The sequence below is a fragment of the Podarcis raffonei genome, chromosome 5, assembly GCF_027172205.1.
Source record: "Podarcis raffonei isolate rPodRaf1 chromosome 5, rPodRaf1.pri, whole genome shotgun sequence".
Taxonomy (NCBI): domain Eukaryota; kingdom Metazoa; phylum Chordata; class Lepidosauria; order Squamata; family Lacertidae; genus Podarcis; species Podarcis raffonei.
In genome coordinates, this window is record NC_070606.1 from 11,263,638 (window position 1) to 11,281,693 (window position 18,056).

The 18,056-nt window shown below is 46.1% G+C and overlaps 1 protein-coding gene across 6 annotated transcripts in view; it reads left to right on the top strand.

Annotated features, from left to right (window-relative positions):
• TSC22D1 (TSC22 domain family member 1) overlaps positions 1–13,102 on the top strand; it is a 65,134-nt gene extending 52,032 nt beyond the window's left edge. For 3 of the 6 annotated variants that reach the window (XM_053387784.1, XM_053387785.1, XM_053387789.1), the window contains 2 exons: positions 6,501–6,552; positions 11,734–13,102. In XM_053387784.1, the coding sequence (XP_053243759.1) occupies positions 6,501–6,552; positions 11,734–11,991 (310 nt within the window). In that variant the 3' untranslated portion in view covers positions 11,992–13,102. Of the gene's footprint in view, positions 1–5,766; positions 6,123–6,305; positions 6,341–6,500; positions 6,553–11,733 lie in introns of those variants that run through there. The other 3 variants (XM_053387788.1, XM_053387790.1, XM_053387791.1) reach the window with 3 other exon arrangements.
• The last annotated feature ends 4,954 nt before the right edge of the window (positions 13,103–18,056 follow it).

Sequence of the window (18,056 nt, forward strand, 5' to 3'; positions counted from 1 at the left end):
CTCTCACGTCTTTTCCCCTCAGCCTTTTCCCATTCTGGGCCTTTGTTCCTCTATGTCGTCCCCCCACCCCCAGTGCATATTTTAGAGCCCCTCTCTTGTCCCCCCTCTGCCTGTGTTTTTCCTTTATTCTTTCTCTTTGTTCCGTTTGAGCTCCCACCACAAACACTTCCTTAATGCTATATTTGCCTCTCAAATGCTGTATCTTTTCCTGCCTGCTCTGCAGCATTAAATTACGTTTTAACATACGGAAAGCTCTTATATAAAGTCTTTTTTTTAATACATTTTTTATTGATTTTCCAACATAAATTAAGGCACATTACAACTCACAATACATAGACAAACACACATATAAACACGTATAATTTCATAACCTCTTTTTCTTAAGCCCAATTTCAACGACTTCCCCATGCCTCCCTTTTCTGCATCCCTGTTTTAAACTTTTTCAGCAACCCCTAATCTCAATTACTTGTAATTCACTTTCTTTAATCCTTTTTCTCTTACCCAATCATTTACCGCTGCAAATCTGTTTTACATTACCCATGACATTTTAGCACTCATTAATTTTACAACAGTTCTTAAGATAAAGTTTGAATTTCTTCCAGTCTTCTTCCACCGTCTCTTTTCCTTGGTCACGGATTCTGCCCGTCATCTCAGCCAGTCCCATATAGTCAATCACCTTCGTCTGCCACTCTTCCAGCGTGGGTAGTTCTTGTGTCTTCCAATACTTTGCTAAAAGAACTCTTGCTGCTGTTGTTGCATACATAAAAAACGTCCTATCTTTCCTTGACACCAATTGGCCTACCATGCCCAGGAGAAAAGCCTCTGGTTTCTTATGAAAGGTACACTTAAGAACCTTCTTAATTTCATTATAGATCATCTCCCAGAAGACCTTAATCCTTGGGCACGTCCACCAAAGGTGATAGAAAGTACCTTCAGTTTCCTTACATTTCCAGCATTTATTATTGGGCAAATGATAGATTTTTGCAAGCTTGACTGGTTTCTCTTCAGATCGTATAAATCTTTCGCCTTTTGCTCTTATATAAAGTCTTACTTCCACCCTTAAGCAGCAGCTAACAGCAGCCAAACTTCCAAGCCTTGCGAACCAGGGCTTGGCCCTTTTGCAAGTTCCTCGGCGATAAAAACAGTGGTTTCCACCTGCCATTTTGAACTTGGGGAGAGGGGAATCTTAATGATAGGTCTGAGGGCCAGTTCAGGTGTCCCTCTGACTTCTTCCATGCCATGTATTGACCTCTTCACTATAGGGGATGATTTACAAAGAAGGTCCTCAGGTGGCTTAACCCCTGCATTGCTGGATGAGCGCACTCAGTGAAGGGAGATAGGCAAACCAGAGTCTGATGAAGAAAGGAACCAATAAGGCAGCCTTCAGATCAATATCAAGGCAGCTCTTCTTCCACAGTACTTTCCCAGTCTCCTCCAGGGTATGTAATACAGGAAGCTCAGACTGGCACCCTCACATCTCCCAGAGCAATCCAGCAGCTGTCCTACCCAGGTTGAGAGCACTGCTTATTTGACTCCTGATACTCGCCCAGATCTATTACGCTGCCTCAAGGAGGCTCCACTAGTGTAGCAAGAGAGGTGGGTTATGCCCACAGCATCTCCGAAGTTCCTAGGCTCTCTATTGCACCTCTGCAAAATACACCCAGTGCTAGACAAGAACAAGCTCCATCTCAGACGAAATAGCAAATATTTCAAGTATCAAATATCCCCGCAAAGGTCCTCAGTCCCAGTACAGAGGCTCTGCTTCCCCTGAGCTTCAGGATAGGGGAACTCGACCCCAACCCATGAGTCCCATCAGCCTACAATGACAGTGATGACGAGTGGAGTGATGAATCAGAAGTCAAGAGTTATATAGAGTGTTTAAAGACTCATTACTTTGCAGAACGCAGTAGGAGTAGAGGAGGAGACTGTTCCTGAGCTGCTTGGGGCTAGTAGAATTCCCTCCATCCTCTTCCCCGCTGCTCCCAAGGACCAGGAGGGGCGGGAAGAGGCAACTTGCATATAGGAGAGGTTGCAGGCTGCTTGTGTGCATGTTGTCAGGTATGGGTACTTAAGTTTGGGGAAGGCATGGCTGTGCTGTTGCTCCAGCCGTCCAGCTCAGAGTGCAAGCCAGCTACTTAGCCACCAGAAGTGTGTGCTTTGTGTGTTTGCTGCATCTTAGCTGGCTCTGTCAGTAAAGAATTAAACCACCAGCTGTTTGTCCTCCTTGGGCAGAGTATGCGCAGGACACTCAGTCGTGCAGCATTGTTGCATCTTCCATAGAGATAGAGTGATTCTTCATACCAGTCCATCTTCCCTACCAAAGATACTCTCCCAAATCCACTGCCAGCAAGAAGAGCTCATTCTTCCATCCTTCTGCCATCTCCAGTTCACGCCTCCAAAAAGGCATGGCACTCCCTGGACATGTGCCATTAAAGTCTACCTTCATCCCACAAAACCACTTTGTCAGACCACGTCATCTTTTGTCTCCTTCCACCAGCCAAATGCCTCATCTGATTTACTTGTGTCTGGCTATCATTAAACGCCACGCAACTATCTTGGCCAGCCACCAGTTGATGGAGATGGTCAGCCCACCACCATCCCACCATTCTAGACCATCCTTCTTCACTTATAGTCAACATCGTATCTTTTGAGTTGTAGCTGATAATTTGCATGTGAGCATCTTAAATCGTTTTGCATCTTCTGCTTCTATCTAATTACTTCAGGAGCAGGCAAGTTGCTGAAACTTGGAGGGTATTAAAAAAATTATTTGTAGTTTGCATAGAAAGGACTGCTGTGGAATTTGTTTAATGTGTGCACACGCATGCACACATAAAAATTAAGTCAGGAATGGGAAAAGGGAAGGGATAGTTAATTACATAGCTGTATCACATGCTTTGGTTATTGTATTGTAGTATATTCTGTGGTTGCCTTTTGCATGATATGTGTTTCAGAACCCTATTCAATGTGTCAGTTGCGCCCTATATGGTTTGGGTCCAGAGTATCTGAAGGACTGCCTGCACACACCTGTTGAAATGTTCTGGGGATCCTCGGTTCCACATATTGTATGTGCTGTAATGTGTGGGACAGGGTCTTCTCAGAGGTGGCACCTAAGTCCCTGGTCTTCTGAAAGATTGTTAAAATGGTTTTATTTAAACATGCCTTTGATGCTGTCTGATCATAGAACTATAGAGTTTGATGGGACCATGAGGGTCATCTAGTCCAACCCCCTGCCAATGCAGGGGTCTTTTTGATCCTCAGACTTGTTTTATGATTTTCCTGTTTTTGTAAGTTAGTTGTTTGTCTGTGAACTGCTTGGGGGCAGGGGGCAAGAACACACACACACACACACACACACACACACACACATTTATGTATACTTATAACCACAGCTTCTTCATGGAGGGGATGTAGATCAAACAGATTTATGGCCTGGTTTCAATTGTTTTATCCATGCAATTTTAAAGAGATTTCAGACATCTCCTTGGTAAGGATTTTAGTGTTATTCCTAGCGTTACAGACAGGGCTCCTTCGGCAGGAAGGGAATCCAATAAATAAGTATAAAGGTTAGGACTTCTGTTTACTACTATTATGTAGTTTGCTCATAATGACTCACTACTTTGATAACAACAACTCCTAGTGTCGAATATAATCCATTTGAAGCATTCCAAGCACTGCACATACATTATGGTAATATTTTCAACTCCCCGTCGTATTGTCCCCAAGCGTTCAAGGGTCCTCTGAGGGCCCTTAGTAAATTTGTGGCTGAAGTGAAAATTGATCAGAGGTGTTTGTGACTGCTGTGCTAGTCCTTCACTGTTGCTTTGCACATCACACCTCATGTATGTTTTCAGTGAGGCTGCAGGTATCTGTAGTACTACTTTCCTCACAGCCCTTAGGTTAAGTGGCAAAGCTTCAAGACGCAAGTTCTGAGACGCAAGGATTCAAATTGGCTTTGGTAAGCGATGGAAAGATCCCTTCAGGCTAAAAGGGTTCCCCACTCCTGGGTTATTGTAATCGTGCTCATATTTAAATTGCGAATCTATGACAATCTACAAGGGTCCATGCTTGCGTCACTTGCCAACCGCATCTATCCCTTTGCCAAATCTTCCACCGCACCTGACAGCCCCTCCCTTTACACCTCACCTATCATTTCACAGCTTGCTCAATCTTCTCCTCTCCCTCTCCTCCCAGCTCACCTCACCCATCCATTGCCTGAAACCAAACTGCTCTCTGAAGCATGTTCTACCCTCCTTTAAATGCTTGCCTGGGCCACCTGCCCCTAAGCTGTGAATCTTATTCCCAATCCATAGAAAGATTGTTGTTGAAGTAAATGCTCTCATTATAGCCTATTTGTTTTGCCATTTCCTCCTTTTTCTTCCTTTCGGCCGAATCTCTTTAAGGCAGAGATGGGGAAATCATGTGCCCTTCCGTTGCTATCATCCCTGACTACTGGCCATGCTGCCTGGGGCTGATCTGACTTAAGAGTCCAATGTACCAATATATATATATATGGATGCAATACATGTGTACTGTGGTGTACACGGTTTAATCTCCAACATACGAAGAGAAAATTTGCAGGAGGAGGAAGGAGACTTAACCTTTGAACCTTTGAAGACAAACTTGATGAAAACATTTGGCATGTTCTTGTGTATGGGAAATCAAGAATATATTGCTAAAATCTTCATGGGCAGAGCAAACAAGAGCTGCAGACACTAAGAACATGGTGATAAGGGAGTTGCACACATCTAAGTATGGTGTGGGTATTCTGAATAGCTTGGCTCATAACAGCTTTACTCTTCTAGCAGTTGCTAGAAGCCTTCAAGCCTGCGTACATCATTTTTTTGCTACAGGTACTTTCTCCAGAAGCTGTTGGACTTCAACTCCCATCAGGTGTAGCCAGCACAGAAAGATGGGGGTTGTATTCCAGCAACATCTAGAGAAGGGAAAAGGTGGCTGAGGGTTGGCAAAGCAATTGGCTGCTCCTGCTGGGAGTGGATCATATGATTGGAACCGATAGGAGAATAATCCTGGGTGCACACTGGATCCAGTGTTTTGCCTCATTAGGATGATCCAGTGTGTATAAAGGTTTGTTGGGGTCTTAGGGAGACATCCCGATAATCAAATTACGCTTTTGGTTTTGCAATTAACGCTGCTGTACGTAAGATAGCATCTCGCCGTTCTGTCCTATGGAAATTTATGCATGTGAGTCATAAAGGGGTGCCCCTACGATCCAGAGATGAAAAGAGGCAAAATAAACAAATGAACAAACAAATGCCATAAAAGGAGTAGCAACCACTTTCCATGCAAAGGAGGCCCTGGCAGACTTGGCCAGCGAGACCCTTCAAAGTAATATTAGTCATTTCCCCTCCACCTTCGCCTTTTATGTGTCATTAGGTGGCGCTATGGGAGGGGCTGCCCGAGCAACGCAATAACAGGCCTCTGGAGCAATGCGAGGGAGATGTTTTTTTAGCAAAATCGCACCCCCAAACGGCGTTATAGGCACGGGGAGCGCCTCGTTCCGCGGGACCCCCAAGGCAGGCGGATCAGGAGCGCGCCCTGGGGGGGAGACGAGGCTCCTTTGCGCGCGCCCCTCGCCTTTTCCCCTCTGACGTTTCCGCGCACCGCCTTGGCTCCTGCCCAAACTGGCTTCTGACGCTTCCCGCGAGGCTGTTGTGGCAAGTCGGGCGGGCGGGGGCGGGGCCCAAAGCGTCCAGGCCGCCAATGAGCGCCGGCTCCTTTTGCATGGATTATGCAATGAGCCCGGAGCCCCCGCCAGGTTTTCCATCGGCGGAGCAAGCAGGGAAGCGCTGCTTACACGGAGGACGAGGACGAGAAGGCGCTTGCTTTTGCGCAGCTGCATCTCCCCTTCGCCCTTTCTCCCACTGCCCAGACCTCGCACCCCCCTTTCCCCCCCGGGTTGCGGCGCTCCAGAAGCCCGGCCGAGGATTATTATTATTATTTTTGCCCCCCACCCCTCCCTTTTCCTGCCATTGCATGACTGCCCAATGGTGTAGGGCGCAGGTGGCAATGGATCTAGGCGTCTACCAGCTCAGGCACTTCTCCATTTCTTTCTTATCATCGCTGCTGGGCACCGACAGCTCTGCCCTGAGGCTCGACAGTAGGTAAATGCGCGCCGCCAGACCCGGGTCTCGATGTCTTCTTGTGCACTAGCCGCGATTTGGGGCGGGGGGTGTCGCAGATCGCTTTCCACCACCACCCCCCGGATCGCGGGCGTGTTTTCTTTTATTTTCGCCGCCGTGTCGGCGGCTCCTTTTGTCCCGCGGGCGAGAGATCTGGCGTGACACCTCCGGCTTTGCACCGCTGCAGTTCACCGCATTATGTAATCCCGAGGCCATCTTCCTGGTTTAGCGGGAGAAGGAAGGGGGTGGCGGGGCGGAGATGGGGGGGGGGGTTGGAAACGTCGATCTGGCCGTGTGCGCGATGCCGCTGCTGCTTTTCGGCCGCCGCTAACGCGCTCCTCTCTCGCTTGTGTCTTGCAGCTCCTCCGGTGCCAGCGTCGTAGCGATCGACAACAAAATCGAGCAAGCCATGGTATGTGCCCGTCCGAGGAATGTGGCGGCGGCGGCGGCGGCGAGGGCGGGAGAGACGGGGAAGGAGGGAAGGGAGCAGATCGGGAGGCTGCAGCCGCTTGCTGGCTGCTTTCCTGCATCCGAGGGGCACTTAACATCGGGGGGCAGCTGGCCGCGCCTGCAGCCGGGGAGCGCGCCCCGTTCCTTGCCTCTCCACGGCGCTGGGGCATCGTGCTTACATGCTGGGGGATGGAGGGACACGGGCAGGAGGGTGGGCTAGGAAACGCCGTCATTGTTCAGGGATCGAGGCCTTTCTCCCCCCCTTTTGGAGCGGGGCAGCCAAAACCCCCAAGCGGGCGAATGGGGCTGGCTCTCTGCGCAAAAAGCCCCTGGTTTGATGCTTAAATAAATACATATAGCGCACACTCGGGTACCTTTTCCTTCCGAGGCATCCAGCCCCCAGCTCCCCCCCCCCCGCGCCCGCCTTTGGGCTTTGTTGCTGGAGAAGTGTTCTCACGGGATCCTCACCTTCTCCCGTCTCCCTTTCCTCCTCCTCCTCCTCCTCTGTTGCTAGGCAAACTGAACTATAACTCGTGGCTATAAATAACCCGGGGCCTGGGATTGGCCCAGGCTCCGAATCGGGGCGGGCTCCTCGGGTGGGCCTGACGTCAGCGAGGGGGGGGGCTGGTGGGGAGGGGAATGCGGCAATCAACCCTGCCCTTTAAGAAGCAGCCAGCTGCAGCCGGTGCTCCGAGGAGGCGGGGCTTGGGGGTGCAGGCAGAGAGGGAAGAGAGCAGCGCAGGCAGGCAGGCAGGCAAGGATTGCTGCAGAGGTGATGGAGAGCTCCTGCGGCTGCAGAGAGCCACTGCAAGAATGCAAGAGCAGCTGCCGCTGCAGGACTGGAGAGAGGGGGGTCTGTCTCAAAATCAGAGCCATCAAGGGGGGGGGGGGAGCAAGTAAGACGGGCAGGCAAGCTCAGGGATGCCAACAGTATTTTTTCTGGGCTCTCTGCATGCACAGATTTGCCTAAAATGTGCAAAGGTATTGGGTCACGTGTAAATTGATCTCTTGCTTTCGCTGGTGGTAAGGAGGGCCCCCAAATGAATCGTGTGCGGCACATCCAGGTAGCAAGACATCTGATAGACAGGAATGTCAACCGGTGAAGACTTCCCCGTAATTGTATTTCCATACTAGGGAACTGCTGAACCTGTTGAATTTTTGCTGCTGCACGACTATTATTATTTATTGAATTTATAGGCCCTACACCCGGGGGTCTCAGGGCGGTTCACAGAATAAAATCAAGATATAAAACCACAAAAGAAATGATAAAAATAAAAACAACAACCCAATAGCACCCCCCAAAAAAACACACACACATTTTAAAAGGGCATAGGATGTTGCTATTGGCAGCAAAAGAGCCCTGCTGCTCTTCATTGCCAATGAACTCAGATCTAATGACCTATAAACCACATTTGTTACTGTGGGTTTTGATCTACAATACTGCCAATTGATCTACAGTATTGATCTCGGGCTGCTAGCGCTACATTCCATGGCTGGAATGTTTCAGATGGAGGGCAAATCTAAGTGATTTAAACCAAATTCAGATTGAAATTGTTAAAAGCAAGCAGTACATAAATAACCTCAACCATTTGTTAGGATTATGTGTGCCATCATAACTGCAACACTGAACTACAGCCCAGTTCAAGCAGCCACACACTTACTTTTCCATGAGCAAAAAGGATTTGAGCTTTTGATAGAAATATACCCAAGAATTCCCCTATTTTGTCCAATAGGTGGAAAAGCAATCCCCTTCAGCTTATGTGGCTGTTAAAAAAATAAACATAACAACCAACTGCATTTCCTAAAAACAAAATCCAAGAAACTGAAACACAAGAAGATTTCGCTGTGCTGTATTGTACTGTACTGTACTGTACTATACTGTACTGAGTTTCCCCCACTCATTTAATCCCCACAGCAACCCTATATACCTCACTTGGTGCCTCTTAACCATAGTATCTTTTTAAATCATAGTATTCCCCCCTCCCAAATTCAGATTATATAAAGGCAGTGGGGGGGGGTTGGGCATTGGGGGGGAAATATAACAACTTTTTTGCATGAAATAAACTCTGAGTTAGAAAGAGCACAGCCTCCTCCTGTCTTCTGCTTATGTGTGGATGCTGAAAGGCAAGAGCAGGTTCACATCTCACAAAACAATTGCTTTTCATGGTGCCTGCACATTTTGCTTTGCAAATTTAATTCTGCGAGGGCTAGAGGCCTCCTGTTTGCTATTTTGCTAAAATTCAGAGCCTGAGCCCGTTGCTGAATCTGTGTCTGGTACAGCAGTATTTTTTACTGTGGTGCCTCGCAAGATGAAATTAATGCGTCCCGCGAGTTTTTTCGTCTTGCGATTTTTTCGTCTTGCGAAGCACGGTTTCGGAAAAGTTTTGGAAAAGCTTCAAAAATAACCAAAGTCTTCAAAAACCTCAAAAAAGGCTACCACACCGCGTTCTATGAGTTGCTCCTCGAAGTCAAGTCGCAACTGTATTAACGGTTTTAAGAAAAAGGAAACAAACTTGCAAGACGTTTTCGTCTTGCGAAGCAAGCCCATAGGGAAAATCGTCTTGCGAAGCAACTCAAAAAACCAAAAACCCTTTCTCTTGCGAGTTTTTTGTCTTGTGAGGCATTCGTCTTGCGAGGTACCACTGTATTATTATTATTATTAGTAGTAGTAGTAGTAGTAGTAGTAGTAGTAGTATCATTTGTATACCGCCCATTACCTGAAGATCACAGGGCAGTTCACATCATAGAAATACAAAATGAGAACGCAAAGAATATAATAAAAACAAAAACAAACCAATAACTTCCCTCCCACCAGCACATTTAAAACACATTACTCCTGTAAAAATAACTGATCAGCTTGCTTCCATTTTTCTCAACAGTAGTGCAATCAGACACAGTCTGAGACATTGATTCTTTTGTATCCCTTGTATCTTGTTATGGAATAACAAGAAATATTAGATGTATCTAATGGTGGCAGCACCATTTCCTGGTCCTTTTCCAGGAATGTGAACTTTTGAATGAAGTGTTTTAGATATATTTACCTGCTACAGAGCCTAGGACTTGCCGATCAGAAGGTCGGCGGTTCGAATCCCCGTGACAGGTGAGCTCCTGTTGCTCAGTCCCTGCTCCTGCCAACCTAGCAGTTTGAAAGCACGTCAAAGTGCAAGTAGATAAATAGGTACCACTCCGGCGGGAAGGGAAACGGCGTTTCCGTGCGCTGCTCTGGTTCGCCAGAAGCGGCTTAGTCATGCTGGCCACATGACCCGGAAGCTGTATGCCGGTTCCCTCAGCCAATAAAGCGATATGAGCACCGCAAGCCCAGAGTCATCCGCGACTGGACCTAATGGTCAGGGGTCCCTTTACCTTTACCTTTTACCTGCTACTTAGATATTTGTAAGATATATTCAGCTGCTCCTTACCTGGCTTGTGCAAACAAACTGCCATGCTAGTGAGCTCCTTTCCTTCACAAAGTAGACAGCTGCATGCAACCCATCCAGGGTCGCACATAGATACCTGAACAAACACAGTGGGGGGAAACACTTAGCAAGGATTTCCATTTGTGGAGTGGGGCTCCCCCTCACCATGCGTGCCCCACTCAATTTGTTCTGAGGGTTCCTCAGAACCAGAGCCAGTGTGGTGTAGTGGTTAAGAGCGGTAGTCTCGTAATCTGGTGAACCAGGTTCGCGTCTCCGCTCCTCCACATGCAGCTGCTGGGTGACCTTGGGCCAGTCACACTTCTTTGAAGTCTCTCAGCCCCACTCACCTCACAGAGTGTTTGTTGTGGGGGAGGAAGGGAAAGGAGATTGTTAGCCGCTTTGAGACTCCTGAAGGGGAGTGAAAGGCGGGATATCAAATCCAAACTCTTCTTCTTCTTCTTCTTCTTCCTCCAACCTCCAAGAGCAGATTTGGGAAGGTGTGCATTAGGAGGAGAGGGGAAGTCCCGTTACAGAAGTGGCAATCCTTGCATTGATGGGATGTGATAGTTGAATAACACCCTATATTGGGAAGTTCATGGTTCCCACTCAGCACTCCTTGAGATAACAGGACCCTAAGCGATAGCAGAACTCAGAGAGCAGGAGGAACGGTGACTTCATTCCTCCTGTGACAGCTGACTCTGTCCTACAGGGGCTCAGTTCTGGTTTATGATTTTCACTTCTGCTAAAACATAACCATCAGTACGTTTACAGGCTCTGAATTACTATTTTTTTAACTGAGTCTGCACTAAAACCTTCCATACATGAGCATTCCATGGAAGATTCAACAAATGGAATGTGGAGGAAACTGTTGAGTGGTGTTCTGGCATGCATATGAGAATTGCTTGCCATTCCGTTTTGCCTTGATGCGCTTTCCCTTCCTGGAGTCACAGAACTGTTGAGTTGGAAGGGAACCCCATGGGTGATCTAGTCCGACCCCCTGCAGTCCATAATAATAATAATAATAATAATTTATTTATACCCTGCCCAGCTGGCTGGGTTTCCCCAGCCACTCTGGGCGGCTTCCAACAAAATATTAAAAGTCAATAACCTATTAAACATTAAAAGCTTCCCTAAACAGGGCCGTCTTCAGATGTCTTCTAAAAGTTTGGTACTTATTGTTCTCTTTGACATCTGGGGGGGGGGCGTTCCACAGGGTGGGTGCCACCACTGAGAAGGCCCTCTGCCTGGTTCCCTGTAACTTGGCTTCTCGCAGGGAGGGAACCGCCAGAAGGCGCTCCTTGGGGCTGGACCTCAGTGTCTGGGCAGAACGATGGGGGAGGAGACGCTCCTTCAGGTGTACAGGACCGAGGCCGCTTAGGGCTTTAAAGGTCAGCACCAACACTTTGAATTGTGCTCGGAAACGTACTGGGAGCCAATGTAGGTCTCGGGGGTCGTTCCCAGTCACCAGTCTAGCTGCCGCATTCTGGATTAATTGCAGTTTCCGGGTCACCTTCAAAGGTAGCCCCACATAGAGCTCATTGCAGTAGTCCAAGCGAGAGATAACTAGAGCATGCACCACTTTCTTACCACTGGAACCCCACCCTCCGTAGCAGCAGAAAGCAAGCGTGCTCCATCTTCCATGTGGCCGCCCTTCTGATATTGGAAGATGGCTCTCATATCACCTCTCAGTCCCCTCCAGTCCTGACATTTTCTTTTACCCCCTCCAGGATCTGGTAAAGAGCCACTTGATGTACGCTGTAAGAGAGGAAGTGGAGGTTCTCAAAGAGCAGATCAAAGAGCTGATTGAGAAGAACAACCAACTGGAGCAGGAAAACAACCTCCTGAAGACGCTGGCCAGCCCAGAGCAGCTGGCCCAGTTCCAAGCACAGTTGCAGACGAGTCCTTCGCCTGCGCCCTCCCAGCCGCAAGGGACAACTCCGCAGCCTTCTCAGCCAACATCACAAGGATCAGGACCGTCAGCATAGTCTGCAGTGTCTCGTTCAGAAGGTTTCTGGACTCTGCCATGGCAGGACTGCCAGGAATCCAGCGTTGCCTCTTCCATCCTGCATGCTGTTCCCCAGTCATGAAGACTCTTCTGTGCCCCTGCATCCATAGCCACAGAATGTTTTCTTTTCCTGTATTTAGCTGTCCATTGGGAATGAGAGAGCCGAGCTTTCTTTTTATATATATATTTTCAAGTTGAGTGGGGGAGCGCCTCGTAAATGTTCAGGGAATTAGCACAAATGCACTGGGGACGTCAGTGGCTTGCACAGGTGGCTGGCTGGCTGCTAAGCCACATGGAGCTGTGTGCCTAAAGTCTTTTCCCTTAAGACTTTCCATGTGGCACTGCAGTGAATGTGAGTGCTGTGAATCGTGGAAATATGAAGAAAAACCGCTGGGGTAATGGGGTGAAGACCCGTTCTCCAGCGTGCAACAAAGAAGCCAAAGTAAGGACTGATTAAAAAAAAGGACTGCGGGAGACGAGTATATTTTGGCTTTCGACGCCTGCAACCTTAAAATGCAGATAATGCACTCATTGTTTTCTGTAGCCAAGGATGGGTGCAAAAAGTTGTATTTATAGGAGGAGAGCAGGTAGGTGGCACATCATTGTGACATAGGATCATAAAAATGAAGGCTTATTTGCTTCATGTATATTTGTGTATTTAGTGTAATTACTTTGTAAAATAGGAACTGTAACTACTGATTAAGTTGTACAGTGTGAATTTCAAGAATGAACTGAACAAGTTTGGATAGGGTTTTTTTAATTTTATTTTTGATGCTGCGTGAATAAGATTTGCACCTATTCAGCTCTTCAGAAACTGGCTGATGCTGTTTATGTAAGTTTGGAACATTTCCTCGGAGCCGAATACCTTGAAGTCAAACTCTGTTCACTACAATTCAGTTTCATTCAGAGGGAATCAATTCACAAAATCGAAAACAGTTTCTCACTCAGTCTTTTTTGCATATGATCTGTATAGTACTATGCATATGTTCCTGTGCATGTTCTTGAGAGGGAAAAGGAAAATTGTAAAATGTCAGTATATTTAACTGTTGCACTTCTGAACTTCCAATAAAGCATAAAACATTGATTTAGAAGCTGTGTATCAGGGAGAATTGTTTCCACTTCTGCCTCCAGGTGAAATCCTACAGCCTTTTGGTTTTGATATTTTGAAATATGTACAGTGGGGGTTAATTTATTTCAAGAGTGGTTTTTAATATTTTCCTTTTATAAACCACAAGGGTGTTGGTGGGGGCCAGGATGTTACTAATCCTGCTCTCTACGTCAGGGTGTTAAAGGCAGCTCATTCCGGCACAGAATGTGACTGTCTTCTGCTGTGTCTCTTAAGCTGAAGGCTCCTTGGCTGGCTGGTGAATGATCAACAGCCACCTCACCGAGTTAGAGCAACAGGAGCCGTTCCTTAGCAACCAACTAGCTGTGTTCCCTTGTGACTAATGGCATGTTTGTCCATAGTAGCATGGAAAGTGAAGTTGCGGCTGCAGTTTCCTGAACAGATCATTTAGAGACGGACTGGATTTCAACTCACTGAAATAACATTGCTTAGCACTGATGTCTTCAAAGGTGTAAATCCTGTAAGGTAGATCAGTATTATTCTTGCCCTGTATTTCAGCTGGTGCTAGAGAGTTGCATGCTAAAAGTCACCCAGGGAGTAATAATAATAATAAATTTTATTTACCGTATTTTTTGCTCTATAAGACTCACTTTTTCCCTCCAGAAAGTAAGGGGGAATGTGTGTGCGTCTTATGGAGCGAATGCAGGCTGTGCAGCTATCCCAGAAGCCAGAACAGCAAGAGGGATTGCTGCTTTCACTGCGCAGCGATCCCTCTTGCTGTTCTGGCTTCTGAGATTCAGAATATTTTTTTTCTTGTTTTCCTCCTCCAAAAACTAGATGCGTCTTGTGGTTTGGTGTGTCTTATAGAGTGAAAAATACGGTATATCCCGCCCTCCCCAGCCGAAGCCGGGCTCAGGGCGGCTAACAACAATCAAATAATCCCACATTCTAAAAACATTTCATTATAAAAATTAATTAAAATCAAATTGAAGGCAACCGTTAAGCAAAATTCTGTGCAGATTGCCAGAGGAGGGAGTCAGGCTGCGCCCTGGCCAAAGGCCTGGTGGAACAGGTCTGTCTTGCAGGCCCTGCGGAAAGATGTCAGGTCCCGCAGGGCCCTAGTCTCTTGTGACAGAGCGTTCCACCAGATTGGAGCCGCAGCCAAGAAAACCGAGAAATCAAATTGTTTCAGGTGTTTAGAACAGAATAAACAAAATACCTGCATAATTAACTGATGGACTTCATTACTGCAAGATGTGACAATGGATACAACAAAAGACTTGTCACGTCTTATGAACGAAAGCAACAAAATTCATGCAGGATTGGTCTGTCACTGGCTACAATAACCGAATGGAAATTATACATACAGAAGCAATGTCTCTGATGCTGAAACAAAGAGATGAACAAGGCTGCAACTTTTACTTGTTCATGAGCTCTCAGAGACATCTTGATGGGCCACTGTTGGAAAGAGGTTGCAGAACTAGACTAGGTTAGCTCGACTCTTGAATAGCGCAGGGAATAACTGTGCGACAGGAACCATATTACTATAAGCTTTAAAGAAACCGTATCAAACTGAACTGGCCTTAGCAGATCTTTATAATTAATAGAGGATATATTGTTACTTTTATTTAATTATACAAATGTGGCTGGTTTTATACTCGGTCTAACCTGGATGGTGTTGGTAAAAAAACAAGTACAGATATTTGCTGGCAGCAGTTATAAGGTGACTCAGTTGAAAAAGATAAAAGCTGGTTCTTCTCACCACTAAATAAATAGGTGGATCGTTTTAAGCCTTTAAATAACAGAACAATTTGATATCCACTATATGCAATGTTGTTTTTATTTCTGAAGGGAAAGAAGAGATATACACGAAGGTTGTAAACTCATAAACTGTGTGAACAAAAGAGGGTGAGGTTTTGACTGGCTAAGTGGATTAAAGGTAGACCAGTTTCAAAAATAGTAGCAGCAGTCTGGCCGAAGGACCTACAGACAATAAGATTATTTCCTGGCTCATTAGCTGCTGAGAGATTCAAGAGAGAATGCACTGGCCTAAAACATCAATTTATGGCTGCCACTCTCACATTTTTACGCTCTTAAGTGCACAAGCAACAGAACCACAAGTCAAATTTGAAAACATCGTCTGCTAGAATCTGTAGCCCTTATTTCCATGCAAATGCATTTATGTCCAAGGTCTTTGTGATGTTATTTATAATGGTGATTTAAAATACATTGGTTGATTTGGAAATGGAAAATCAGGATATCAAGTCCTTCCTAGTTTCACCAGATATATTTCCACATTCAGCACTAGACAAACCAGATTCACAGGATTCACATCCATACATCAAAATACATCATCTGGAAGCTGCATAAATGAAGACTTCACATTGCAGTCTTTACATTTTAGTGTATTTTTGGTCTCTGTGGAAGTCGCCCAGAGTGGCTGGGGAAACCCAGCCAGATGGGTGGGGTACAAATAATAAATTATTATTATTATATTATTATTTACTTTTTTCCATATCAGGCTGCATAATAACCAGAAAAGTGCCTCCCTCTATTTTCAGACTTGAGAGGCCTGATAGGAACGGACACACAGAGAAACAAACTTCAATAGAACCGATGAAATAGCAATGTTTGTTTTCTCTGTAGTTGTTTGTGGGAATGCATGTGCGGGTCAGAAAAACTGAAAAATTTCTCAAAATGTGAAAAACTCGTAAAGGGGGGGGGGGTAATTAAAGCACCAAATGCAAAAAATTGTGACCAGGAAAAACAAGAATTCCAAAAAAGTTTAAAACACCCCAAATACTGACCCACAAGTCCAGGGGGGGAATCAAAAAAATGTGGAAAATGGTCTGGAGAATCAAAGATTCCAAAAAATGTCAAAAAGAAAGAAAGAAAATAGTGACCTGCCAATCTGGAAAAACAAGAACTCAAAAAACTCTGGAAAACACAACAAATAATGACCCCAAAATGAAAAATTACAAAAAGAGAGAGTGAAAAATTGTCAGGAGAATAAAAAATTCTCCGACATAGCACAAAAATTGTGACCTGCCTGTAAGAAAAACCAAAAATTCAGAAAAAATGTGAAAATGAGTCAGGGGAAATTGAAATTCCAAAAACTGTGAAAAGCGCTGAAACAACAACCATCTGGCAAAATAAAACTGACTGGTTGTTGGTCCCAGAGAGCGTCCACCTGAGAATTCAAATGCGAAATTGCTGATCTGCTAACAAAAATATGTAATGTGTTCCTGTGATCGGTCTCTGTGTTATATGTACAGTATCTGATAGCTTGAACGTGGCCAAGGGTATAGGTAAAGGGACCCCTGACCATTAGGTCCAGTCGTGACCAACTCTGGGGTTGCGGCGCTCATCTCGCTTTACTGGCCGAGGGAGCCAGCATGCAGCTTCCGGGTCATGTGGCCAGCATGACTAAGCCGCTTCTGGCGAACCAGAGCAGTGCATGGAAACGCCGTTTACCTTCCCGCCAGAGCAGTACCTATTTATCTACTTGCACTTTGAGGTGCTTTTGAACTGCTAGGTTGGCAGGAGCTGGGACCGAACAATGGGAGCTCACCCCGTTGCAGGGATTCGAACCACTGACCTTCTGATCAGCAAGTTCTAGGCTCTGCGATTTAATCCACAGCGCCACCCGCGTCCCTAATACAGGGGTCAACCTTTTAATACCTACCACCCACTAATGCATCTTTCTTTATGGTGAAATTTCCTTACCGCCTACCAGTGCTCGATGGAAGGAGGATTCAGCTTGTGTCGTAGCACCCCCTACTGCCCACCTAGAATCCTGAAACAGTGGGCGATATGGACCAGGTTGACAACCCATGGCTTAATATCTGTTTCAGAAAAATTGGTGGAAAGCTCTGCCAGATAAAATAGCCAAGCCTATTGAGCAAGCCTTGCTGACATGGAACGTCCTGTCTCACCAACCTATTTGAGAGTCAACAAGCCTGACGATGGAGGCAGCTTTCATGGTATTCTTGGACTTCCAAAAGGGTTTCGACAAAGTGTAAAGCTTAGTACAGTGGTACCTCTGGTTACGTACTTAATTCGTTCTGGAGGTCTGCTCTTAACCTGAAACTGTTCTTAACCTGAAGCACCACTTTAGCTAATGGGGCCTCCTGCTGCCGCCACACCGCCGCTGGAGCACGATTTCTGTTCTCATCCTGAAGCAAAGTTCTTAACCCGAGGTACTATTTCTGGGTTATCAGAGTCTGTAACTTGAAGCGTCTGTAACCCGAGGTACCACTGTAGTTATGGAATAAGAGGAGAGGTCCTTCTGTGGAGGAGGAAGTGGTTATGTAACAAGCAGATGGAGTGTAAGAACCTAGCAACTCTTTGGCTTTCCTACTTTAAAGGTAAAGGGACCCCTGACCATTAAGTCCAGTCGTGGACGACTCTGGGGTTGTGGCGCTCATCTTGCTTTACTGGCCAAGGGAGCCTGTGTTTGTCCGCAGACAGCTTCCGGGTCATGTGGCCAGCACGACTAAGCCGCTTCTGGCGAACCACAGCAGCGCACGAAAACACTGTTTACCTTCCCGCCGGAGCAGTACCTATTTATCTACTTGCACTTTGACGTGCTTTCGAACTGCTAGGTGGGCAGGAGCTGGGACTGAACAACGGGAGCTCACCCCGTCACGGGGATGAGGGTCAAAAGAAGAAACCATCAATGTGAATATGACATGAAATTCAGTCAGTCTCGTTTTCTGAGCTCCTGTCAGTTTCTCTTTCTTAATACTTGTCATCATGTTTATCATGGACTTCTAAAAGCCTGGATTTCTCTAGCATTTCATATTGATTTGGTGTAGGAACTGTAATGATCCGAGACTGTACATGGTATTATACAAAAGTATTCCTACTACACAGAAATCATTTGGGGAGAGTAAATATATGAACACAGTGTGCTAAACATGTTATTCATCATCATAAAATATTTCATAATTTAAGATGTTTATTTTTTTTAAAGAAAA